Below are 26,642 nucleotides of genomic sequence, written 5' to 3'. Positions count from 1 at the left end.
AAGCAAAATCTGAATTCAAAACCCTGACGGACACCGTTTTTAGCTGCCTAGTTCCGCCTGATCCGAAAACCCATATTAAATTGTATAATTTATTTCAATTATTTCTAGAAAAAATGATAAATTATTAGAATCAAGCATAAATCAGGAAAACTTGAATTTACCAGAGTTTGGATTGTTTCTGAGCCAGACAGACTCTCTTGGTTTAATTTTGTGTTACATATGAATATCAGGAGATCGGGAAATAAGAAATTAAGAGCCATATGTTAGACCAGATAAAACACTCTTAAATATATACTGTAGTCCTGATACCGATTGTAGGATAATACAATCAGATTTCATAATTTTCCCGTGTGCCATAATGATCTAAGAAGAAGATGAATCCTAGAACAAAATGAGAGCCTGCATATAAACAAATCATTATTTGTACATATTATTACAAGATGAAACTATCTACTCATGTCGAACTGACATCTTTTAAACAACCTTATCTAACCTAAAATAAATCTAAGAAACTCTGATCTAACTTTGAAGAAGCGCAATTTGTACAATCCAATGATTTGCATATTATTATTAACATTGATCACATATTGACCCATTCGGATCCATCAATGAATGTAAGAGAAATAAAAGGCTTGGCTTCTTCGTCGGTCAGCTCCCTGGACCAAGACACTCTTCCTGCATGATTTGCCCCTGGTCCACTGCATTTGTATTGCCCGTAGAACACAGTCCTGCAGTCACCCACCACACAATAAATCAACCATTCTTATTATTAGCACCAGAAGCTAGATAGAGTTAAATTACATATACAATAGTCGCAAAAAAACCTAGGTACGTAACTTATATGTCTCCCTCGAGTCTATATCAATCTTACATTTATTCTCGTTAAGTTTAAAATTACATGCATGCATATTCCCTCAAGTTTTTGTCTCCCTGAGGTTCTCGAAAACCGAATAACCCGATTACTCGCCAGTGAATATAACATCACAAGATACGACTTTCATAAAATTAGTCAGAAGGGTGGCCATAATTAATTTGTTTAATTTCATTTATAATTTAGAAATTAAGAAGGGATATATATAAATACTTACATTTCTTTGGAGGGATCTCCCAAATTATACCATCCCTTTGGAATGATAATATTGTCCATATATGTGTGAGCAAAGACCACCCTAGAGAAGGCTCCCCATGCTCTACCCAGGTACAGTGCGGCTGAGCCCGTGACTTTACAGTTCACGAAGGAGAAACGGCCACTGTCGTCTAATATGCTCTTTCTTGCTTGTGCTGTCACTGCTCCTATCGCTCCAGCTATTGCATGAACCGCACAGTTCTGCACCGTATACCTCAATTATTGTTAGTATCCATATATAGCTACCTATTTTTTCAACCATCTAAATACAAATCTTTGGAATTTTTACTTACAAAAAATCTTTTTTTTAAACAGTAGATATTATAATACAACTCAAATCTTTTGAATTATTTGTAATCATGAGAATTGAACATCTGATTATGATCATGATACCAGCACCCTTTTTATATATATAATTCAACTGTATATGACACGTTGCCTTAAAAAAATCTCTTGATTTTGGAGAGTAATTTATTTATTTACCTCAAACATGGAGAGGCCATTCCCAAAGATGAAGTCGACGGAGCCTTCAATATAGCAATCTTTGTAATAATGCCTTCCTAAATGATCGCATAGTGTGTCATGTGCACCCAAGAACTTACAACCAACAAGTGAAGCAGTGTCCGCAGATATCCTAAATGCCACGGCTTGCTTCCCCACTGCTCCCGGCGCCGTATTCTGCACTCATTTTTCAGTCTAATAATTAATCGCTACCTAAATGGGATTACCATTAGGAAGAACAGCAAAATATTGTGACATTGTGGTATTTTTAACAAATCAAATCCAATAACGACGTTTCTTTTACAACTTTTTTCCTTTCTTTTTCCTAAGTTGCAAATCAGGAATCTGGCGTCAGGTTATGTTCCAGCTCAAATAGAAAGGCCGTGTACAAATTTTTTTTTTTTGCAAAACTAGACCTCTCTAGTTATCTTCAATACAACTGGAGAGGCCTCGGCATTTGTGCAAAGTTTTCCTTTCACTGAGATTCAAATTAAATTTGATCAGTTAGGTGATCAAAATTAAAATTCGATCAACTTACATAATCCATTTTTCTAAAAAAAAGGAAATTAATATAGAGTTATATATATGTATAATTTGAATAGGAGTATTTTATTACCTTGACTGTAATATTTTTGGCAATGAAATATGGAGAATTGACTGCAAAAGTTGCGGAACCAAATGTACCGAGAGGCATGCCATTTGGGCCAATAGTCTGGGAAGTATCGCCCCATTGAATTATTGTTTTTTCTGCTCCTGCGCCCTCTATGCTTATAAATGATTTGGTTGCTGGTATTGATACCTTCTCCCTGCATGCAATTAAGTCTGGGCAGGAGAATCGAATATGTGAAAGAAAGACAGAGGCTCAACGATCGATACTCACGTGTAAACTCCTGCATGAACCTTGATGACAACCCGGACAAGATTGATTATCGGCAACGAGTCGATGGCGTCTTGAATGCAAGTAAAGTCCCCCAGTGCTGCGTTCTTATCGACTGTGAGAAAAAACGAAGGGGTCACCTTATTCTTCGCAGCCTTGAAAGAGGTGTGCTTCAGCTTCCCAACAAAACTAACCCATGTCATGAATTGTAGCTCCGAGTCTTGAGCTTGTGTCGCGTTCACTTTCACTTGCTTCCCGGCATGACTTTCCTTTGGCTTCAATTCTTGCGTAGTGTTCACTTCAATTTGCTTCCCCGCATCTTGCGTCGTGTTCACTTCCATTTGCTTCCCCGCATCACTTTGCTTTGGCTTCAATTCTTGCGTCGTGTTCACTTCCATTTGCTTCCCCGCATCTTGCGTCGTGTTCACTTCCATTTGCTTCCCCGCATCACTTTGCTTTGGCTTCAATTCTTGCGTCGTGTTCACTTCCATTTGCTTCCCCGCATCTTGCGTCGTGTTCACTTCCATTTGCTTCCCCGCATCACTTTGCTTTGGCTTCAATTCTTGCGTCGTGTTCACTTCCATTTGCTTTCCCGCATCACTTTTCTTTGGCTTCAATTCTTTCGTCGTGTTCACTTCCATTTGCTTCCCCGCATCACTTTGCTTTGGCTTCAATTCTTGCGTCGTGTTCACTTCAATTTGCTTTCCCGCATCACTTTTCTTTGGCTTCAATTCTTTCGTCGTGTTCACTTCCATTTGCTTCCCGGCATCACTTTTATTTGGCTTCAATTCCTGCGTCGTGTTCACTTTCATTTGCTTCCCGGCATCACTTTTATTTGGCTTCAATTCCTGCGTCGTGTTCACTTTCATTTGCTTCTCATCCGAACATGAACATGAACATGACTCCTTTGGCTGCAGTTCCTTTAAGTGGCAAAGTGTGTGGCTCGCATTTAGAAGTAGAAAAAGGAAACTAAAATACAAAATTTGCTTGAAATTCAACATTTTTAAGAGAGAAAGTGGTGTTTGAATTTGGAGTAATTAATTGGTTCAAGTGGAAGAGGGCGTGGTGGCTTATATATGGGATTGTGATACACTAAATAAAGATTGGTTATCCGTATATCTTTATTAAATTGGTCGGTATATAATGCATTATATATTTATAGAACAAAAATATGGTTGTGAATAAATTGGTTTTCTTTTATTGGAGAAGAAATCGAGGGGTCACGGGTGGTGAAAATTAACTACATATATGGAATGTGGGGCTTCGCACTTTTGAGAGCTTTATTTGGCGCATAAAAGGGGCTTCGTGTCGTGTATTTTTCCTTTTGTTGTTGTGGTAGGGTTGGGGAGAAGCCTCAGCATCCACTAATATTGGTTCAAGCCGCCTTTGTGATGTAAGTAGCCAAAAAAAAAAATTAGAATAATAAATTGGTAACTTTCGGTACGGACATAATTTCTTTATATCTTTGCGATCATATCAAGTTATTATAATAATGGAGTGGTTCTTAATTTGGAGTCCATTCGGTTCTTAATTTGTTGTGCATTTAGCTCAATCAAATATTGGGATTTTTTGAAGATAGTAGTAAGATTTGAGTTTTGAAAGCTTATATAAAATATATACTTGATTGTTATACATAAAAAGTAAAATAAAATGAGAGTATAATGGTTAATAGAAAAACATAGAGAAAATGATCATTCAATGCACATTTAATTTCTTACAAATTATTTAAGTTTTAATGTTTGTTTTTTCATTCAATTTAAATTAATTATTTTAAATGGTAAGGAAGACTTATTTCTAAAATTCTGGGGAGGTGTAGTAGTCAGAGATAATCAACGAATTAATGTAGGAAGACAAACAAGTATCTATGGAAATCTACGCCTCAATCAAGCCAATCCACACCCGAAAAAGATTCCAAGAAAGATCGAAAGTGACCCCAATCCATCAAAGCAACTGAAAAACCTGCAACGCTCTTTCTTCTTCAAGCTGCCCACCATTATCCTACAACCTTTGACTCTGTACTATGTTTAGGGCCGCCATAGTTTCGAGCTCATTAGCCATAGCCGCTTCCATTTGCTTCCTCTTCTTCGCCCCACAGAAATCTTTCTACCACTCCCTCTTCCTATCTTCTTCGTTTTCAAGCAATGAATCAATCTCCAACCACCTTTACACGCTCACTAAACGGCCACATATCGCCGGCTCCGCCGCCAACGCCGAAGCCGCCGCCTATGTCGTGTCCACTCTCAAGTCCTACGACGTTCGAGCCCATGTAAGACCTTATTACACCGCCTTGACTTACCCAGTTCGCCGTTCTCTAACACTAGCGCCCACCATTCATGATTTACCGGTTGAGCTGGATCTGGAACAAGAGATTTACGAGGATGACCCGTACGCGGATGTGGCGGATCAAGTCACGCCCACATTCCACGCTTTTGCTAAATCAGGCACCGCTGTTGGGCTCGCGGTGTACGTTAACTACGGGCGGGTGGAAGACTACGCGGCGTTGCGAGCAGTGGGTGTGAATGCTTCGGGTCGGATTGCTTTAGCGAGGTATGGGAAGATATATAGAGGGGACATAGTTCAGAATGGGTATGCAGCGGGTGCCATTGGGGTTGTGATATTTACAGATAGGAAGGATTATGGTGGGGGTGGAGGGGATGCAAAATGGTTTCCTGATGAGAAATGGATGCCTCCTAGTGGGGTTCAAGTGGGATCAGTTTATAGTGGAGTTGGGGATCCGACTACACCGGGATGGCCTAGTACTGAGGGGTGTGAGAGGATTACAAATGAAGAGGTGGAGAAATCCGGGGACGTGCCGTTGATACCGTCTTTACCGGTTTCTTGGGAATCCGGGGATGTGCTTATGAGGGCGATTGGTGGAATGGTTGCGAATGAGGATTGGCAGGGAGGAGAAGGTGCCCCTGTTTATAGAGTTGGGCCAGGACCTGGAGTTTTGAATTTAACTTATGAGGTGAGCAACAATTGTCACATGCCATTTTGAGCTGCTAAATAGTTTAAAAGATTAGAGTTGCTAGGTTAGCTCTTACTAGGGATGAATTCAACAACGTTGAACATTAAAGTGAAAGCTTTTAATCAAGAAAATATGTGTTTTTTCTAATGGTTGAATGCATGTTACCTGGCTTTGCAGGGGAAACAAGTTATAAGCACTATTGAGAATGTGATTGGGATCATTGAAGGAGTTGAGGAACCAGATAGGTATACTTTTTTCGGAATGATGCCCTATATATATCTGTTATGAAACTGGAACTTACTTGCGTGTGAGGCTAAAGCTACGATTCTTCGTTAATTATGGCTGCAAGCCTGATACTTGTTGGTGCATGTTAGATTTCCTTGTTATGCTAAACATTACATGCAACTAGGAAGAAAGAATGGGGGATGTACAAGACATGAATATACTTCCCTTAACGAGTTCTTTGCGCTTTGTTATCATTGTTAGATATGTCATTCTGGGCAATCATCGGGATGCATGGACGTTTGGAGCTGCTGATCCTAACAGTGGCACAGCATGCCTTCTTGAGGTGATTACAGCTTGAAGCGAATACATCTACCATCCTTTTACAAGTGAATAATTTCACCGTGTACATGCATTACCGTCCGAACTGGTTTGATGCAAATTATTAGGTCGCAGAAAGGCTGCAGAAGCTGCAGAGAAAAGGATGGAAACCTAGACGGACGATAATATTATGCAATTGGGATGCTGAAGAGTATGGCTTGGTCTCTCTCTCTCTCTCTCTCTCTCTCTCTCTCTCTCTCTCAAATGCTACTAGCTATTAAGTCCATATATCAAGTAAATACAGATTGTAAGTTTATTTGCTGTTCGTAGATAGGATCCACAGAATGGGTTGAAGAGAATAGACAAATGCTGGCCTCGAGGGTTGTTGCTTACCTGAATGTTGATGTAGCAGTTTCAGGAGCCGGATTTGAAGCATCTGCGACTCCACAGCTTGATGAACTGATCATACAAGCTGCTAAGCAGGTACTAATGTGGTGATAGAGTCTGTTTGTTACCGTGAGCAATAAAGACGGCATATGGCAGCATAGTTATGATTCAAAATCTCATTTTTGAAGGTTCAAGATCCAGATAACTCATCTCAAACAATCTACGATTCTTGGATCGACTCGACAAAAAGTGCTTTGGTAAGTGCTTTGGTGATCTATGTTGCAAAATGACCGAACATAGGGCTTGGGCCATTCTAGTTTCCAAGATATTAATACAAATATTACTAATAACTACAGTTTTGGTATGGTAACAAGCATGTGGTCATACAAGTTACCATCTAAATCTAGATGTTAGTTTATTTTATAAATGTGACGCTTCTTGTTATCCTTTAAGGTTGGGAGACTAGGAGGTGGGGGATCAGATTATGCAGCCTTCGTGCAACACATAGGTGTTCCATCTGCAGATTTAGCCTTTGGAGGAGGCAAGTAAAAATTAAGCATCTCTAGCAATTCATACATGGTCTGAATGATCAGTTGACATCCTCAAACGTAAGGCAAGACTATGGGTTTAGAATATGAAACAGAAAAGGCCACAAAAACAGATCTTGTAAAAGGCTGCAATTCATGGAACTTAAATCAGTTCGTGTCATTTTTTTTTTTGATAAGAAACAAATTTTATTAATACATTAGTGTTTACAGTACATTATGCGGATAAGATATCCGCTAAGGGAAAGGTACTAGCCACCACTACTTCGATATTAATCAAAAACAAAATTCCAGTCCCTATATAATTCCGATACACTTAGGTGCTTATAATCTTTCAGTAAGTTCGCCCAACTTGCCACTCTAAATTTAATTTTGTCCCATAGCTCTTCGACCGTCTCCTCCGTGTCTTGGAAAACTCTGTTATTCCTCTCCATCCAAAGCGACCAGAAAATGCAATGAACGATAGTATACCAGAACCGAAGATTTTTACTTCCATTACGTAAACTTGGTTCAAGTGTGTACATCTCCTTAGACCTTGCCGGCATTACCCACATCATATTCAATTCCCTGAACGCCTTAGTCCAAATGTGTGAGCTGTAATTACAGTGTAGGAGCAAGTGATCTTGATTCTCTTCGGCACAACGACATAGACAACACCAAATAGGACGTAGGACACATATTGGCCATCTTCTTTGTATCATACCACAAGTCTGAAGTTTATCCAACGCCACAATCCACGAGAATACTTGCACCCTTGGCGGGACAGGTATTTTCCAGATATTCAAATAATATGAGGAATGAAAAGGTTCGCTGGAAATGAAGAATGATGCATAGAAAGATTTGACCGAAAATATCCCCGATGATTCCCCCAACCAAATTTTATAGTCATCTACTCCCCTCTCTAAACGAACATTATATAAGACACCTAACAACACTGTAAACTCACTCTCTTCTTCTTCACTAAGGTTTCTCCTAAATCTCAAGTCCCAGCTGTGATCATTTATCCCATCCCTAATGACATTCTCAACAAAGTTTGAAACAGATTTATTTTTAAGACTCGAAATGGCAAACAAAGAAGGAAAGCGTTGACAGAAAGGCACCCCTCCCACCCAATTATCTTCCCAGAACCGAATATGATTCCCCTCCTTAATTACCCCCTTAACCAATCGATTGAAAGCCGGGAACGATCTAGAAATTCCTTTCCATGGACTCTTGAAAGTGGAGGTCCCAGCTAGCCCCAAATCCCATCCATTGTCCTGAGTACCATAGATGCTAGTAATAACTCTCTTCCACAAAACCATCCTATCCACCGAAGCTCTCCACCACCACTTGCCGAGAAGCGACTGATTTCTGAATCGAATACTACCCACTCCCAGACCCCCATTCACCATCGGCTTACACACTTGTTTCCATCCCACAACATGCCAATGCTTCTCACCATCCGGTCCATCCCACAAGAAGTTTCTCATTAATCTTTCCATAATAATTTCTACCTTATGCGGAACTTTGAAAATGGACATAAAGTAAGACGGCAGTGCACTCAACACTGCCTTGATCAGCGTAAGTCTCCCTCCCCTAGATAAAAAAGATTTTTTCCAGTTGGCTAGTCTTCTTTTCATAATCAATAACACTGGATCCCAAAATTCCAATTTCAATGGGTTGCCTCCCAACGGCAAACCCAAATATTTTATTGGGAAGGTTCCTTTGTTGCACCCAATGTTACGAGCCATTACCTCTGCTTCCTCATCAGTAATGAGCAAGCCCACAACCATATTTTTTTCCATGTTAATCTTGAGTCCGGAGAGCCTGCAGAAGGATTTCAGAATGTCTATAATTGCTAACAAATGTTGAGTAGATTTTGCAAAAAATATAGTGTCATCTGCAAACTGTAGGTGAGTTATATGTTCGTTATTCCGACCCACTTCGAATCCCAAAACTTTTCCATCGAACTTGGCCATGTCAACCATTCGTCCCAAAACATCTATTACCAAATTGAATAGTAGAGGTGAAAGTGGATCTCCTTGCCTAAGACCTCTCTCCCTTTTAATTTTCCCCCTTGGCCTGCCGTTGATAAAGATTGAGTAAGAGACACTCGAAACACATCCCATTATCCACTTCCTCCACTTGCTTCCAAAGCCTTTCTTCATCATTACCCAATCAAGAAATTTCCAGTCAACACTATCATATGCTTTCTCGAAATCGACTTTGAACACCCACCCATTCCTTTTATTCCTTCGGTAAAATTCAACCGCCTCATTTGCGACTAAACAACAGTCCAATATTTGTCGTCCCTTAATGAAAGCACATTGATTTTCTTCTATTGTTGCACTGATGACTTTCCTCAATCTGTTCGTCAAGACTTTTGCCAAGATTTTATATAAGCTCGTAATTAAGCTAATCGGTCTGAAATCCATTACCCTCGATGCTTCATCTTTTTTCGGTATTAGACAGATGTATGTCTCATTTGTTATGCCGTTGATTATTCCATTTCTGTAAAATTCAGTGAGCACCCTTAGTAGGTCATCTTTAACCGTATCCCAATTTTGTTGATAAAAAGCCAATGTGAATCCATCGGGGCCCGGTGCCTTACAGCCATCACTCTCAAAAACCGATTGTTTTAACTCTTCCTCATTGAACGGTGTCTCCAACTCTTGTGATTGAACTTGATCTATCGCACACCAGTCCACTCCTGTTAATTCCGCGGTTTCTCCTAACAAATCTCCCTGTCCTTCTCCTCTTTTCTTATACAATCTCCTGTAAAAACTTAATATTTCCTCTTCGATGAGTGATTCATCCGTGACTCTCAATCCATCTTCCTTTTCCACAACATCAATCACTGTTTTGTTTCTTCTATGACTGAGTAGAGAATGGAAAAATTTTGAATTATGGTCCCCATCCCTCATCCACGTAATTTTTCCTTTTTGTCGTTGAATTTGTGATTTTCTTATCATATTGGTTTCCAACTCAATTTTCTTTTTTTTCCGTTCCTCTTTCAATGTCACTGACCACCTCCCTGATTCCTCTAATTCATCCAGTCTTGTAATGTCACTTGACAGTTCTTTAATCTTCAAATCCACATTTCCAAAACCCTGTTTATTCCAAGTAGCTACTTCCGCTTTGATCTTCTTCAGTTTAGTCATAAAGATATATCCCTCCCACCCTTGGAATGTTCCACAGTTCCACCATGTCTTGACCATCTCTTTAAAATTCGGGTGTGATAACCAGGCATTTTCGAACCTAAAAGGTGTAGGTCCCCAACGTAAAATACAAGTGTCAAACAACAGCGGATTATGGTCGGAGGTGATTCTAGGTAGCACCTTCTGTCTATAATTCTGGAACATCTCTTTCCAACCCTTAGTTATGAGGAATCTGTCAAGACGGCAACAAATTGGTTGATCCCTATAATTGGTCCAAGTGTACTTGGCATTCAGAAGTGGTGGATCGATTAAATTTAATTCTTCAATCAAACTGTCAAAGCATCTCATACTCGTCGTTCTCGAATGACTATTCATTTTTTCATTCGTACTCCTTACCACATTGAAATCTCCTCCCAAACACCACATATCACCACAAATCGAGTGTAATCCCGCTAATTCGTCCCAGAAGTTCTCCCTATCTCTCGGTTTAACTGGTCCATATACTGCAGAGAACCACCATTTTGCTTCCGCATGTCCACAAATTTCGATCGATACCGTGAAATTTCCTATCAAATTTTCACCCACTACCACCACCCTAGGATCCCATAAGACTAATATTCCTCCCGATCTTCCCACTGACGGAAGACTCACCCATTCTATGAATCTCGATTTCCAAATGCTAGCCACAAAATGTCTGTCCACCCTCTCTCTTTTGGTTTCCAGTAGTACCACGACGTCTGGTTTTTCCGTGCGAATGATATTCCTTATTAATTCTCTCCTATTTGCTGACCCTCCACCCCGTATGTTCCATGATAGAATTTTCATACTGAGACCGTGATTCCCTTGGAAGTAGGGCATCTGTCATAATTGGCATCACACTTTAGCTTATTTGATTCCTTGCTCAATTTGCACATAATGTCATTCTCCCCTGCCCCACAATTGGCCATCAGGTCCTTCTCAGCAGATCCACTGGGTGATTCAGTTTTGAAACCCATCGAGTCCACTTCCTGGTTTTCTATTTCGAAGCCCGGCTTAACATCGATTAAATTAGCCCCCCTCCCTAAAGATCCACTAGACAACCCCAATGAAGAACAAGACGCTGGGATGATACAATGAAGATTAAAAGAAGGATTGAGAAAAGAAGAATGAGTTCCAGATAATACCTGTCCCACTTTGGAGCTAGCAATTACCGTTTCTTGTTGCTTTTCTGAATCCCCAGGTGATTTCGGCGACGAGAACAGAGATGACAAGTCCTCCAGTTTTTCTTCCAATGAGGTAGATATCTCCGAGCTTGCAGACACATGGCTGTCCGTATCCGAGAAGAAGAAATCCTCTTCCGACATGTTATCGAGTTCTCCTTCAACGTCTTGATCTTCTTTGCCAATCAAATCACAGAATGAGTTCATGGGGCTATTCATGATTTGATTATTAATCCCCTGTGTGTCAGTTTTGTATCTGATAGCGGACTCTATGTTCCTATTTCTTCTTTGGTAAGTTATCTCAAACTTTGGCTTAGTTGATGCAGAGCTCACCACTTTCTCTTCATTATCCTGTCTTTTTGTTGGCGAATCAGACATCGTGTTGATCTTTGAGTGTTGAAAGTCATTCAAATCTTTAGGAATAATTCTAGAAAGTATTTTGACCACTTTACTATCGGCACTGGATGTATGATCACCACACTTGTTTTTGGGTGAAAGATGAAGTTTCTCCGTGGTCGAAGTAGTCGTTGTGGCATCCTTATTAATGTCCGAAATATGGAGCTGCTCCCTTGATGCGGAAACTCTACTGTCAACCTTCTTGATAGAGATAGCCACAGGATCATGATGCATCTGATCAGAGATATTGTCTACTACTGGACCTTTTTCATTTGGAGTACGTTGAATGGCTGGACTTCGATCTCCTCTACTACACTCCTGAAAGTTGTGTAGCCTGCGAATATTGTTATCACCCCATCCCGCCAATATTCTCTTACCATTCGCCACTACTTGAGCATACGTTCGTTTGTCGTATTGTTGATAAGCAATGGGGTCAAAAGTTTCGACCCTTATACTTATTTCTCTCAACTCCCCTTGAATCGGAATGTGCATCCTAGTATTAATGAATCCTCCCTCAATGCCTGTCACCTTAATTCTAGCTGCCTCGAGATCACTAACAGAAAGAGTACGAGCACTGATATCCAACAACCCTCCACAGAGGATCCCCAATACTCTTGAAGATATCCACCCTCCAAAGATTCCAAGGTAACCCGTAAATAGAAATCCAGCTGTTGCAACATTTCTCTGCAATGTAAGCCGAGTTGACGTCCTGCTTCCAACCCTCAAAGTCCAGCATAATTGCCTTATCAAAGAAGCCTCTCTTAAGTTTTAAATAAAATGAATAATCATCTTCATTAGAAGGCCACCAGACCGCTTTGTTCGCTTCAAACGGAGATAGAGTTACTATCTGTTTAGCTGCTTTTCCCAGAGCCTTTTCAATATCTTCCCAAGAATCGGTGACCTTACTTTTGGTAACAATCAGTGCTTCTTCCCACTTCATAGGCAAATTCGAGTTGCCTCACACACCATGCGTACTCTTCCTCTGTCGAAGAGAATCCCGATGAAACGTTTTGTCTCTGAATGTGTCGTTAAATAGCTTCCTTGGTTTGGGCTCTTGAAAGTACATAGAGACGGCGTTCTGGTAATCCCCTGACCTCAGCTTACCCAACGCAGTAGCTATGTGTCTCCAACCCACCGCCTTAATCCCACTGGGCACGATGGTAGTTTGCTTCTTACCATTTAGACAATATTTGGACAATTCCAGAAACCTACCTCTCTTATTAGAGAAGATCTGCACCGTAAACACCGCATTCCGACCTCTGAGCCTGAAAAATGGCTTATCGAGCTGTGAAGAATTAATGGCATCTAAGAATCTCAGTTGAATCCATTGTGCCTCCCTTGTATCAAAATCCAGCATGTAACATGATTTCCTAGTACGTTCGGACCACCAAATCGATCCTCCTCTACTCCCCAGTCTCAGCGAGAAAATCTTGTGCTCTATCTTAATTACCTCGTCTCGATTTGCTGACCCAGAAGCCATTGGAACGTTAGAGAAGAACCTGCGATTCCTAATAAACATCCTCAGAAGAAACGAAAGGAATTTAAAACTGAGACGGAAAAGGCGGAGAAGGTGAGGAGAAATTAGAGGCGGAAGGACCAGCGGCGGCCGACGGCCGACCGCCGTCGGCGAAGGTGAAAAAGTAAGCGGCGACTAGAGAAGCGGAAGGAAAGGACGGAAACGGCTAAGAAGGGCTCCGGAAGATTTGAAAAATAACGAGGGAGAGAGCATTTTCAAAAAATTCTCTCTCTATCTTTCCATTACCTACACTTATAGTTCGTGTCATTTCATTCAAGCTTTGAAATGTTATCATATAATAGCAGAAAAATAAATTAGCAGACAGTTGTGCGTATTCCCATTCTAACATATATGTTCTCAATAATCAAATAATTGGAAACGGATGTTGGAATAACCTCTCACAATCAGTAGCATTTAGATGGACTGATCCATGAAAAGCACGAATAGGGTCTGCTTATTTGTTGATAGAACTCGTGGCTTGCAGATTACCCTGTTTACCATTCAATGTATGATGACTTCATTTGGATGAAGAAATTTGGCGATCCATTGTTTCAGAGGCATACAGCAGGTTTGTTGTGCATTTTATTCTTGCCATCAAACTTTAGTATGCCAGCCGATTTTATTTATTCCCCGATTGTATTGGTCAAACAGTGGCAAGTCTTTGGGGTTTAGTAGCGCTCAAGCTAGCTGACGAGGAAATTTTACCTTTTAATTATCTGTTTTACGCCCTTGAGCTTCAGGTATGTGTCGGAACTACACATACTGATTTTTTATGGTATACTTGACTGTAATATTTTGAAAATGATTGAAACAGAAAAGTGTGGAGGATTTGCAAGGTGATGTTTCGGGTAGAGATATCACACTTGCTCCCCTATTCAAGTCTATAGATGAACTGAAAAAAGCAGCCATAGAGATAAATGACAAGAAAAAGGTGATGCTTACTTTATAATCAGCATTTACATTTAAAATTTGACGAACTGAACTGTGCCATTCTATAGTCATTACAAGGAAGAAAAGGTTGGACGTGGATGCGGAAAGATAACCAGAATTCAGTTCGAGAGCTGAATGATCGACTTATGATGACAGAACGTGCTTTTACAGATGGGGAAGGGATTCCTGGAAGATTGTGGAACAAACATTTGGTATGTTTCATTCTATATATTAAGGAACCAATATGTGTAATATACAAGTACGCTAAAGGTTATTATAAATACACACACATACACGTGTGCGTTTTTGTATATATAGTTTTATAATTAGTTTTGGTCTGAATTGGCAATATCTGATTCATATCTAATTCTACATTTGGTTGGTTTCAGATATATGCGCCATCAAAGTATAATGATTATGGTTCGAAGTCCTTTCCCGGGATAGACGATGCAATTGAAAAGGCGAATAGCTTGAATACTTCTGATTCATGGCGTTCTGTACAACATCAAATTTGGAGAGTTGCGAGAGCCATTACACAAGCTTCCTTGTGCCTCCAGGGTGAACTAAAATGAATGCTCGATGCAAACAAATTGGCTCGGTCCTTCTGTATATATATCAGGGCCAATGGAAAATGCTTGATATGACTCGTTACGAGCACTAATATCTTGCATGTTCAGAGCATAATTTGGGTTCATAGATGTTTAATTAAGAATGATTATAAACTTGGACTCGGTATTTTGATCATTCGATGTGATGGTATGGTTGGTCCACCACATTTCTACAAAAACTTTCAAAGGCTTCATTGGAAGAGAAGAAATTTAAACCTTAAATCTCATTATGACACATTCAAATCCACAAATGATGCATACAAACCGTGCACACAGTGATGATTCATATATATATCTATACATATGTTGCATGTATGCACCATTTGTAGAGTAGAATCAGAACACACTAGAAACAAAGGACCCAACAAGTAGGCTTACAGAAACGTTATAAACAGTTCATTTTATCTACTGGGAACAAATTTCTAATGCATATTGCATAAAAACTTAGTCCAATCAAACTGTACAATAAGCTGTAATGAGATGCCCCCCAAGGGCTTAATTATCCGAGGAACTTAACTATGAGTTTCTATATCTTAATGAATACATTTTTACTTGTATTCTAACTAAATATGTGCAACAAAACCAGGATTGTACGAATGTGAAGGTCCCTTACTTCCATACCTTTATGGCTCCATCTCTACTGCTTGATATCAGAAGTCTCTGGTTGAATTTCACAGAAGCCAAAGAGAGGATAGAATCATGGTGACACCCTGCAGAATCTGTGGCGGCAGCAGCAATTATAGCTTTTCTAGTCAATTTGGTAGCCAGTGGTCGTCTCTTTGCTTCCTGCTTGGAATTGCACCAGAAAATAGTCCAAGTACATGTTTATGGATTATATGGAGATAACATGTTTCATCTTTTCAACAAAGAGAAAAATTGCAACGTGATTTAGAAAACAAGGCATGCCAAAATAATTTATTTAAAACAGGTGATGGCTTTTAAGGGGGTTCAAGTAGTCAGGACTCATCATCAAAGGAACTTCCACAATCATACAAATTACAAGTGCCATACCGACTTTACTTCAAATTTCTATATTCTTTCTTGCTGTTATTTCATAACAAACTTGGAAAGCTGACATAGCAAGTTGCGAGTCCCGCAAAGAAGATTTTTTAAATCAGATTTTTAACACTTCAATTACACCACTAGCAGCAAAGAACAGAAACTGGAGTTGAGTATTTCTATAGGCTTTAAAATGTAAATAATCAATAACCCACACAGCTTTTGCTCTGTCAAACTTGGTAGTGATGTACAAGTGGAAATCCACCATAATAAGATGCATATTCCTTTACAAAAAATATCTGACCTGTTTAGGTTTTAAAGAACTTTTACTGCACCAATACCAACTGGGACAGAAAATAAGAGGCAGATCTTAGCGGCTGATTACCTGCACAACTTGCACCCCAAAGCTAGATTTTGTCTCATAAAAATCATCATTCCCAACTCCTTTGATACATGGTCCACATACACAATAACTCCTATCCGGGCTACATATAAAAACAGTACCATCCATAAGATGAGCAAAATTGTACATAAGAAGTAAATGGAATACAGAAACAGAAACCTCAATCTCAAAAGAAAACAAATGAGTACCTGCAATGGTTCCATCGGCGTATCTTCAAGTCAGTTCCCCCAGTTAGAAGATCTCCACCAGGTAATGGAAGCAACGCACGGATACCAGGAAGACGAGGGGGAGGTTCATTCAGCTCATCAATCCTGTACTTCGAATTCAAATTTTGCCTCAATTCTGATTTAGTGTTGGTCTTAGCAGACGGTCTAGTGAAAGCCCATGACGACTCATAATTCTCAGTTTCACTCTCATTGTTTGCTGCCCTCAACACCTGCAAAAATGAGCGATGATTCCATACTAGACTGACTAGTCAGAGGTTCCTAGCTAAAATTTCACCACTGGAAGTAATGACAGCTTTTCGAAGTTCTTATGTATGATATGGAGAATCCAGATAATGCTCATGGCAAGTGGTGACAGATCTAATAAAAGTAACCATCTCAATACAACTTTTTTTCTCCATGTACATTTTGATCTTTCTGGTATAATAAACACACGGTATACACCCATGTTTCTCAGTTTCATAATCGAAACAAATAGCAGTGTTACTTTACAAAACCTCAATTTAAATATTGCCTCGCTCAGAAGCATAGTCATGCATCATACAAGAAAGAAGAATAATAACATGGATACAGTTACACAAAAATAATAAATATCATGTAACAAGAAATAATTTTTCATTTAACGTGTCAACATCATGGCGCTGTGCAATGAGAAATAAACAGGGGAAAATACCACAAAACAGGAAATATGACAACAGAATATTCTGTACCTGGTGGCGGCTTCCATTTTCTGCATTCCAAAGTGAAACTTCATTACACCCAGCCGCAACATATACCAATGGTCTTGTAGCCACAGACAAGGGCGTACCAGTAGGAGGAACAAAAAGACACATCTTTTCAATAGGGCATGCAGGAGAATATTGCCATGAGTTAACAGGTATGCAGAATCTCAGATCCCACAAAGTCAGCACACCCCTTGATGATCCCGATATGAACCAATTACCACAAGGGTCTGCCGCCAGAGAAGATATATAGCCCTCCTCAGGAGGCACTTTTGTATGCCAGGCACGAGAGATTGTTCTTGTATCCCAGAGATGGATCCCACAATTTTGTGTGCTGCATAGAATTGTTTTGCCAGTACTTCCATCTGCAGAGTAGTTCAGAAGGCTTAGTATAGCCCCTTCTCCAAAACCATTCTTTTTAATATCAGTGATACCAGAATAATTTTCGACAACATTGCCAAGCCCTCTAGAGATGTGATCAACAGAAAATAAATGTATCATCCCATCACTTGCCCCAACAACAATTTGCATAGAACCTCGAAGCACAGCACAACACAGTGCACGACTACCACCCAATGAATAGGTTAGCCTAGACCTAAATGAGATGTCCTTCTCCAGCTTCTTGCAATCCCATATCTTAACAGTAGAATCTTCAGAAGCACTAACAAAAAAATGTTGGTCCATGGAAATAGAAATATCATTGACAGCAGACTTGTGCTCCTGGAGATGTGCAACCAACACACCCCGAGGCCTCCAGCCTGAATCTGGAACGGTAGATGACCAAGCTGGAGGGGATGGTCCAGCAGCCTCAGTATTTGTAGAGTGATTTTCTATTGCAGCAGAACTCCTTTTCGTCCTATCAGACACTCCCACTTCATTAAATCTACTAGTAATACAGGTAGTTTCATCAATTTCTCTGTCTTCTACTTCGTGCACCACTCTCCGCAATTGTGCAGGGCCATTACCAACATAAATTGATCCCGATACTAGCTTAGGAGCTGGGATCGTACTGGCTAAACTAAATGATTTATTTATTGGATCCATCCAAGGTAAGGAGGAAGAACTAAAATCTAAAGAATTTTGTGGAAATGAAGAGTCGGAGGCAGCAGGAGTAGCGCTACCTGTTCTCTTGTTCTCAATCTTAAAGTAGTACAAAGGTATGCTTTCTGATGATTTATCAATAAAGCTGTTCATGCAACTCATTTGTGGTGACATAAATCCAGACAACTGAGACTTTTCTGAGGCTACACGATCTTTCTCTTCCTCCATGCTCGAATCATTTCGTATTAATCGTCCCACGGATTTGAACTTACTGGTGTTATCATCCGAATCAGTTAAATCCATGTGTTCCCCTGTGTTACCAATAAAGTTATAGGGTATATCATCATGTTTTGACTCTGACCAACACTTTACAGGATCCAAATCCTTGACATCCTTGACATTTTTCTGGATCAATTCTACATCTTCCAATTGCTTAGATTGTGATGACGTGCTGTACCAAATCTTTCTCTGTCTCTCAAGCATGTCTGAACTTCTGGTGTTTTCTAAAACTTGATAATACAATTCTCTCGAGACTGAAGGCCTCAGACACGAGAGGACAGCTTTTTCCGAGGCTAAAGATGCTGGTTGTCTACGTAAGAAAGGACGTATGAGTGGGACCATAAACACATATGAATCGATTGCTCCTAAGTTCTCACTACATGATGCAATGAAGGTGACAGCTGACCTCCTGACCCACTTACTGGGATAGCATAACAGAGGAACAGCACGCTCTATCATTTCAAGCAGGATCCTCTTCCGTAAATAATTTCTTCTGCACAAGATAGCTAAGCAAACTAGGGCATTGACAATAACTGACTCGGTTACATCATTTAGCGCTTGTTCAACGTAAGGTAAGAGATATTCCTCCACACTTCGCTGGCCCACAAAAAAGCAGACATATACTATTTGCCCATAAAATACAGCCCTTAGCTGCTCATCTCTATCATTCAAAAAAGCTGGGAGCATAGGCAGCAAGAAGTCATTGCTCTGCTTCTGGCCCAAAAACCAACAAAGGTTATCGATTTCATGCAAGAGTGCTCTCCTAATGTTAGGCGTTTGCTTTGGACCCATTACAAGTTCTTGAATGACCTCCGAAATAGATTTTCTCAACTGTGTAAGCTGTACATCAGCACTCAAACTCTGTGGCTCGTCAGAACTTCCTTTGGTTATAAATGACTTCTGCAATAAACTTGCTTCATTAAGAACCCCTGCCTCAGTCAAGCTTTTTGAGTGAATGAGGAACCCATAAGAAGTCAGTGCAAGCTTAGATATATTGCTGGCATAACAAATTCTAACACTTTCCTCGGAATCATCAGGAAGCATGGAAAGCATAGGAAGAATATATTCCGGAAAAATTTTGGCATCACTGGGAGGAAAATCTCTGACTAGAGGAAGAATGTCGCACAAAGCCTCTAAGGCAGCACAGCGTACAATTGCAGCTGAATCTGAAAACAAAGCTATAATGTAAGGAAGGACACGTTGCAGTCGATCTTCGTCATCGATATACAAAGAACAAGATTTCAGCAGTAGGACAGCAACCCTCCGTATAAAAGGGACCTTGACATTTCGAATGCACGAACAAAGAAGCGAGGCAATCAGTACCATACCCTCACAGCTAATCATATCATTAGGTAATGGAACAAAAGGCACTCCATAAGTGTCTGACTGATTGTCATAATCCAATATCATTGAGGTCGAATCTGTCATAGTAATCTTTTTCAAGAAGGGAAGGTGACTTCGTTGGAATATAGTGGAGATGCTTTGAATCAACTCCCCAGGTCGCTGCAATCCATTTTGCTTCTGATTTTGGGAAAAACCTGACTTAACCACGCTATCTGGCACTGGATTCATACCAAAATGACAATTGTTTTGCTTCACATCCCTGAGCAGCGTATTCACATCCCCAAGAAGATCGAGATGATTACGACTTGAGTTCTTCTTGGTTTCTTCACCTTTGTTCGAAAAATTATTTGCCCTGTTGATATCCTGTTTTGCATCTATCACTTGCGGCAACTGACTTATATCATTTGGAAAAGTTTCCATAGAAGAGATTATATCATTGCCAGTCCTATTGCCTATCATTTGCCTATGTATTTCTTGGAACGAGGTCTCACAAGCTAGAACCTGCCACGGAAATAATTGTAATTGAAAAACCTAGGACAGCTAATCAACAATACAAAAGCATTATCCAAGTTGCTTACCTTTGCATCAGAACTCAGAGGATTTAACAAGGAATAGAATTTGTGAAGAAATGGTGAAAAGTAAGTCGGAAATACAACTACTGCATAGTTCTGCAGGTAGCTCTCAGCAGGCAGTCTTGACTCTGAATCCAATTGAATCATATGAAGAATCATTTTACGGATTACTGAATCTGGAATCTGTGGTCAAAGAGAAGACAAAACAATATCTTAGCATTCTGGGAATAGACATTTTACGAATTCCTGAATCTGGAATCTCGGTCATAGAAAAGAACAAAACAATATCTTAGTATTCTGGGAATTCAACTCAAGAAAGTGTTCCTGATAGCTTATTGTCGCTTAAGATGAGATGTTGCAGAATTATTGGACAAATTTTAGCCAGAGACAGATAGTTGGTAAAAGTAAACAACCGAAAAAAGCAAACGGAAAACTTAACCAGAAAGGGATCCGTATGCATAAGAAGGTACCTTTTCCAGATGCTGGCTAGGGTCATACTGTCCTCTTCGATATGCAAGAAGTTGAGATAGTTCAAACAATGGTTGACCTTCAAGAAAAAGCTCGGCAATCACACACCTAAAAAGGAAAGTTCAAAACATCAGGAATTTAAAACCAAATATGATAAATTTCCACTCAATAAAACGTGACATGAAAAAAACACTAAATTTAAGTGGTTATGCTGGCAAGATAATGGTGAAAAATATATTCTGAAACTAACAGCTCTTGAATAATAAATTTAAATTCTCCTAAAAATGTCTCATATGATCCATAAAAAAAAAAAAAAATTAAAGACAATCAAGCCAGTAAACTAATGAATTGGCTGATAGAAGAAGGCATTTGATAACTAGATAACCTTTTTCAAAGCAGACAAAAGTTGATAGAGAACGTATTCTGAAATTCTTCCCATCTGCAGTGATCATTTTATAGATTTTGTTTGTACTATCCAAATTGTAAAACGACAGAAGTTAACAAATGCAGTCACTTGAGAAATGATAAAAATAACCAGTATTTACCAGGCTACTGCAGATACACAGCATTGCAGAATAAAAATAATAATAATAAAGCTGCATGTTTCAGCTTACACTATACTATCACGTGTCATCCACATTGAGTTAAAATTGAATAAAACATGTCATCAGTACTAACTTCATCGTGGAAACAGCCCAACAGATTACAATGATGGTTCCAACCATTTTGGTCCAACTTTCTCAGATAGGAAAAGCTAGTCAAATGGAACAGGGATTGCAAAATAAGACGTCAAAGCTTCAAGAAAATCATTTCCCATCAATGATTTAAATGCTCTAGATGGATTTATCCAACTAATAAAGGAGTTGTCAAATGTTTGATCACTTGATCGCATCACCATGTAAGCAATAAATCATGTCTCTGATGAGAATTTCATCAAAGGTTATCGCATCAAACAATAAAACTCTCACCCTACTGAAAAGATGTCCATTGCTGGCGTCAAAGGTGCATCTTGTGCCATTTGCATCTTGCCTCCATGCTCATAAAACCTCTGAAAAATGTAGTGTATTATTTTATCCATGGTATGAGAAACAGAATCCTCCAAATATTAGAGAAGGGAAGATACAATGTCAGCTGCATAAAACCCAACAGAGATCCATATTACTTTTTCAATTGATCTCCTGATAGATGATGGATACGTCATTGCGCAATTGCGTCAAATTGTCAATTTCATTACAATTTCCTGATGACTGAAGCCCCTAAATTTCATGAGATTGTTGTGCACTCTCCATATTACAAAACGGGATGGGAATGAATTCGGGAATTATGATAGCGTTATCAACCCATTTTTTTGTGCCTAAAAGGATCTTAAGATAATAGATTGCGATAGTTCTGTCCATAATAAACAAAAAGTTAAATGCCGATGAAAAAAAAACTAAATCTTGCAAAGGTCAAGAAAATTTCTGAAGAGGATTGGTGATGCCACACTAGATTCTTCACATCGGTTACACAATTTTTAACTTAATTTCATACATTTCAGGGAAAAAGGAAGAATAAATTTGGAAAATTTTGTATAAACCCAGATCAACGACAACAAAAATCTAAGACGTTTAGAAAAAATCTCCCTTTTAAGGGAAATCAGTACCAGAACAATTTGATGATAAAATGGTAGTAAGAATCTATTGGTGTACTTTGACAGAGAGCAATGGCAATTTTTGACAAGAAAAAGATGGCACATAAGGCGCACTTTGTGTAAAAAAAGTAAAAAACAGAAAATGAACAGGTAGAAGATAAAAAAGAGGAGCGAAAAGAGGATATAAGATAGAATGCAAGTTGACATTATATTAATAATACTCATGTTGGATGTGAATCCAACATTCACATACCACCACAGGCAAGAAGTCTAAAACTACAAGCCAAGATAGCAGGTTCAAGATCTCATGAAATTAACATAAAAATACCACTCATCGACAACAGGATGATTTTCATCTCACTTAGGACATCAAACAGAAGTTATTGTACAGGTTCAAGGTATGAATAAAGAGAATCAAAGTAAAAGCAATTCCAAGAGCAGAATAAGAAAGTTGAAGATAATCAAGCATGTAAGATAATCACGAGAAATAAACAAATGGTACAAGTGAATTGGTTATGCTCACGTCTGCTTCCGCACTTGAAGATCATGAGTTGATACTGTCACTTGCATATGGAATGTCTCTTAGTGAAATAAACAGTAATACACCTAAACTTTAACAAGATTCTAGTTGCATCAAACCACTAAAACATATAATCCCTTGGGTATGAATTTTTCAGTATGCAGGCATTGAAGCATTTATACATAAGACTGAAGTTCTATGTGTCTATAAGGTTATCATCGTCAACAGGTGACCAGAAATGATCCAAGACACAAAATAACAAAAAAAAAACAAACCTCAGGTGCAACATAACAGCGCCTTCTTTCTCCAGTATCAAAGAAAAACGAAAAATCAGAAGGATCATCATGTGGAATATATGTGGGCTTAAATGATGCGAAATCAGCGAGGTACAGCCAATTCCAGGAAGTGACCAGCACATTCTCACACTTAATATCGCCTGCAGCACATTCATAGATCAAAAAAATAAGTGAAAAGAAAAATAGCAACCTTGCAGCTATGCACTTTGAATTTTCGTGTTCATCTCACCATGACATACTCCATGCTCATGGCTTTGTTTCACAGCATAAAGCAACTGCAAAAATGCATTGAGTAAGTTTATAAATGTGCGCATCTTTGGCACAATCACAAACTCCTACAGCATCAAAAAGATTTGAGAGAGAGACATGAACCTGAAATGCTAGCCATTTCTTTTCAACAAGAGACAGAAAAGGTCGAGTGCTCAACCGATCATGAAGGTTGTTAAAGAAATATTGCCTCAATAAATAAGCAGCTTTATCTGTTTCAAGCCAAAACTGCAAAATGAACCCAAAAATGGCATTAGTTTTAACTGTTTGGAACCTGAGGAACTAATGGCAGCAATGAAATTCAATGCAACTAAAAACTCCAAAATGAGAAAAAAAATGGGATATGAAGCTTTAACTTTTACTGGAATTTCACGATGTAACTTGTCAAATTACTAATTCTACAAATTCACAACAAATTATCTCTTCAACACCACTATAAAAAGACACGACACAGAACACTCCTCACATGTATAAGCTTTGTGAAAATGACTATTCATAGCTTTCCTGATAATTGTTCATCCACTATGAATTTCATATTGCTCGATTCAACAGCAACCATACAAAGTACGTAATTACCCAATTCTAACAAAAGAACTGAGGTATTGGCACTTCGAGTAAACAATTTTCGGAATCCAATTACGCCAAGTACAAGAAGTTCAAACTACTCCAAAACTGTACTCCATCCTCTTCGAGCAATACAATTCATGGCGTTCATTACAAGAACCATAGCAGCAGCACCAATAACAATCAATGAAAATTATTATCGTCAAATAAAGAAAATCGCAAAGACGGTATGGGGTAGATGATAAACCTGGAAGGGCCAAACGTGGGAGTGATCAAGGTTGGAGAAGACATCTCGAATGTGAGCAAGGCGGCGCTCATAGTCTCTTAGAGTGATTGAATCGCCTCTCTTGAAGTAGACCTTAACCAGAACCAAACCCTCGTCATGCTTGCACAGTATGGATTTGAGGAAACGCCCCCTCCCCAACACTTCCTTCAACACCAAATTGTAAGAAGACGGCAAATCGTGCAGGTAATACTCCGTCGCCGAAGCCTGCGTAGTCCGCGCGATCTTATTCCCCATTTCCCTCCTCAATTCTCTATTTTCCACAAATCATACAGTTCGAATTGGGACAAATTTGATCGACGCGGGGTAGAATTTCGAAGCTCTGGAATTTTAAAAAAGAAAGTTTTTTGGAGACAATCAATTTAAGAGCTCGGCCCATCATTTTCCCATCGCCCGCTCTGCGACAATGTTACCCTGAATTAGGGAACTCCGGGCATAACCGGACCATTGATCCGACCCATTTGCCATCAATTTCTTGTGTTTTTATTGGATATCAGTACACCGATGCACGCAACATATTTTTTGTAATTCGAAATATAATTAAAAAATAGTAAAAAAATTACATTATAATTCTTATAGAACAATTTTCATATATTCTTTGATGGTTTTATAAAATAATATAAATACAACACGAAAAAACATGAATAGCAACATGTATTTTTTCTATGTAACAAATGTTTACTCAAAGACAAATATATCTTTAATTACAATTATTTTTTATTTATTTTGTTATAAATAAAAATTATTTATATTGATAAATAAAAATTATTTAAATTAAAAAATTATTAACACTCAAATGTTAGTTCAAAAAAATGAATCAAATAATCATAAAATTAATAAATTACAAAATCATAGAATTATATGAATTTTTTTATAAATCGTATGTAAAAGTTTTGAAAAATAAATTGTAACAAATGTTTACTCAAAGACAAATATATCTTTAATTACAATTATTTTTTATTTATTTTGTTATAAATAAAAATTATTTATATTGATAAATAAAAATTATTTATATTGATAAATAAAAATTATTTAAATTAAAAATTATTAACACTCAAATGTTAGTTCAAAAAAATGAATCAAATAATCATAAAATTAATAAATTACAAAATCATAGAATTATATGAATTTTTTTATAAATCGTATGTAAAAGTTTAAAAATAAATTTACAAGAGTCTGAAATCAGATTTTAGAAAATTTACTAAAGAAATTTATCCATCATTTAAAAAAGTTTAACAATTTTTTGCGAAACTTTAACCTCTAGGTTTATGCAACGACGGATAGTATCTAATAGGTATACAAAACAGATCTATTATTTACATCATCTATAAAAAAAATATTATTTTGTATGTTAAAAATATTATTTTTTATTGTGAATAAAAGTAAAGTTAATCCGTCTCACGAAAACGATCTCACGTGAGACTCACTCAACCATTACACCGCAGAATCCATTCCACATTTTAATCAAGCAAAAATGTGAGATTAATTACAGCGAACTAAACAAGAAGAAACAAGCCTCGAACAAATTCGACTTATTAAGACCTATATACACAAAACGGGCGGGCGATCCAAAGATCAGGTCGCGGGCGGATTAGAATCAACCACCTCGCGTTCTTCGACGTTGGGATCGTTGGCATCCATGGTAACTGCTTCCCTATCCGCCAATCCGAGCTCGGCCGGGGAGTAACCGTCGCCCACCCACGTGAATTTTCCGCCATGGCCGCCTTTCTTGGGGGATCCGTTCTTTCCGGCGACCGATTTGCGGTCCTTCTTCGTCTCCGGGCCGTTGGGATTGATCACCGGTTTGACGCTCTTGCTGGTGTTCTTCATCTTTCTTGGATCAATTTGGTCTGATTTTTTTTTTATTAGATTATATAGTGGAAATGGTGGGGTGGCGGTCACGTGACCGATAAGGACTTGAACGGTAAGGATAATAACTAAGAATTAATTATTATTATATTTTATTAATATTTCATGCCAAGTCAAGGTAATAGTATCACAAGGTAGATGAAACGTGTTCGTTATAATATAGTTTACTGGAATATGTGGCGGTGCAATGTGAATAAGATCAATAAATTCTTATCACATAGTTATCTTATAAACTAATTTTCTTAGACAAATATTATATAATGATACGATTCATATTTTTATGTCATTTTTATTATTTTTTATTTTAAATATAAATCAAATTAATTCATCATGTAAATATTGTGATATCGTTTTACATATTCATTATTTTCAAATAATTGATACATTCACATGCTAGTACCAAAATTTCCATAGATGTTATATATATC

The 26,642-nt window shown here is 38.5% G+C and overlaps 3 protein-coding genes across 4 annotated transcripts; 1 reads left to right on the top strand and 2 right to left on the bottom strand.

Annotated features, from left to right (window-relative positions):
• Window positions 1-382: 382 nt before the first annotated feature.
• Window positions 383-3,553, bottom strand: LOC140825908 (probable pectinesterase 53). 2 transcript variants are annotated; one of them, XM_073187948.1, is made up of 6 exons: window positions 3,041-3,553; window positions 2,508-2,761; window positions 2,244-2,433; window positions 1,610-1,804; window positions 1,089-1,327; window positions 383-728 (listed from the first exon to the last, which is right to left on the bottom strand). In XM_073187948.1, exons 1-6 carry the CDS (start codon window positions 3,503-3,505, stop codon window positions 581-583), a joined length of 1,491 nt encoding a protein of 496 aa, XP_073044049.1. In that variant the 5' UTR covers window positions 3,506-3,553; the 3' UTR covers window positions 383-580. The 2 variants fall into 2 exon arrangements, with proteins under 2 accessions (XP_073044049.1, XP_073044047.1); XM_073187946.1 differs by having other exon boundaries at window positions 2,508-3,553.
• A 789-nt stretch (window positions 3,554-4,342) lies between these two features.
• LOC140825907 (probable glutamate carboxypeptidase LAMP1) lies at window positions 4,343-14,948 on the top strand. The gene is made up of 12 exons (XM_073187945.1): window positions 4,343-5,472; window positions 5,650-5,717; window positions 5,959-6,040; window positions 6,144-6,236; window positions 6,346-6,498; window positions 6,591-6,659; window positions 6,856-6,943; window positions 13,680-13,763; window positions 13,847-13,935; window positions 14,010-14,126; window positions 14,194-14,337; window positions 14,515-14,948. Exons 1-12 carry the CDS (start codon window positions 4,525-4,527, stop codon window positions 14,695-14,697), a joined length of 2,118 nt encoding a protein of 705 aa, XP_073044046.1. The 5' UTR covers window positions 4,343-4,524; the 3' UTR covers window positions 14,698-14,948.
• A 122-nt stretch (window positions 14,949-15,070) lies between these two features.
• Window positions 15,071-24,808, bottom strand: LOC140825906 (serine/threonine-protein kinase VPS15-like). The gene is made up of 11 exons (XM_073187944.1): window positions 24,310-24,808; window positions 23,604-23,726; window positions 23,461-23,506; window positions 23,211-23,371; window positions 21,754-21,833; window positions 20,788-20,893; window positions 20,324-20,500; window positions 17,070-20,246; window positions 16,324-16,571; window positions 16,118-16,217; window positions 15,071-15,519 (listed from the first exon to the last, which is right to left on the bottom strand). The coding sequence occupies exons 1-11, from the start codon at window positions 24,580-24,582 to the stop codon at window positions 15,343-15,345; spliced, it is 4,668 nt and encodes a 1,555-aa protein (XP_073044045.1). The 5' UTR covers window positions 24,583-24,808; the 3' UTR covers window positions 15,071-15,342.
• Window positions 24,809-26,642: the final 1,834 nt, after the last annotated feature.

Source organism: Primulina eburnea, chromosome 3 (genome assembly GCF_022965805.1).
Source record: "Primulina eburnea isolate SZY01 chromosome 3, ASM2296580v1, whole genome shotgun sequence".
Taxonomy (NCBI): Eukaryota; Viridiplantae; Streptophyta; class Magnoliopsida; order Lamiales; family Gesneriaceae; genus Primulina; species Primulina eburnea.
This window is presented reverse-complemented; position numbering and strand designations above follow the sequence as displayed.

Excerpts from the sequence above, each read along its gene's own strand:
- LOC140825906 (XM_073187944.1), bottom strand. The coding sequence starts at position 24,582 with ATGGGGAATAAGATCGCGCGGACTACGCAGGCTTCGGCGACGGAGTAT. Across the intron at positions 20,894-21,753 it reads ATGGACATCTTTTCAGTAGG|GTGTGTGATTGCCGAGCTTT; the intron begins GTGAGAGTTTTA and ends TTTCCTTTTTAG. Across the intron at positions 16,572-17,069 it reads AAAATGGAAGCCGCCACCAG|GTGTTGAGGGCAGCAAACAA; the intron begins GTACAGAATATT and ends TCATTTTTGCAG.
- LOC140825908 (XM_073187946.1), bottom strand. The coding sequence starts at position 3,505 with ATGTTGAATTTCAAGCAAATTTTGTATTTTAGTTTCCTTTTTCTACTT. Across the intron at positions 1,328-1,609 it reads ATGGCCTCTCCATGTTTGAG|AACTGTGCGGTTCATGCAAT; the intron begins GTAAATAAATAA and ends TATACGGTGCAG. Across the intron at positions 729-1,088 it reads GGAGATCCCTCCAAAGAAAT|GACTGTGTTCTACGGGCAAT; the intron begins GTAAGTATTTAT and ends GGGTGACTGCAG.
- LOC140825907 (XM_073187945.1), top strand. The coding sequence starts at position 4,525 with ATGTTTAGGGCCGCCATAGTTTCGAGCTCATTAGCCATAGCCGCTTCC. Across the intron at positions 5,718-5,958 it reads GGAGTTGAGGAACCAGATAG|ATATGTCATTCTGGGCAATC; the intron begins GTATACTTTTTT and ends TATCATTGTTAG. Across the intron at positions 14,338-14,514 it reads GATTGTGGAACAAACATTTG|ATATATGCGCCATCAAAGTA; the intron begins GTATGTTTCATT and ends GGTTGGTTTCAG.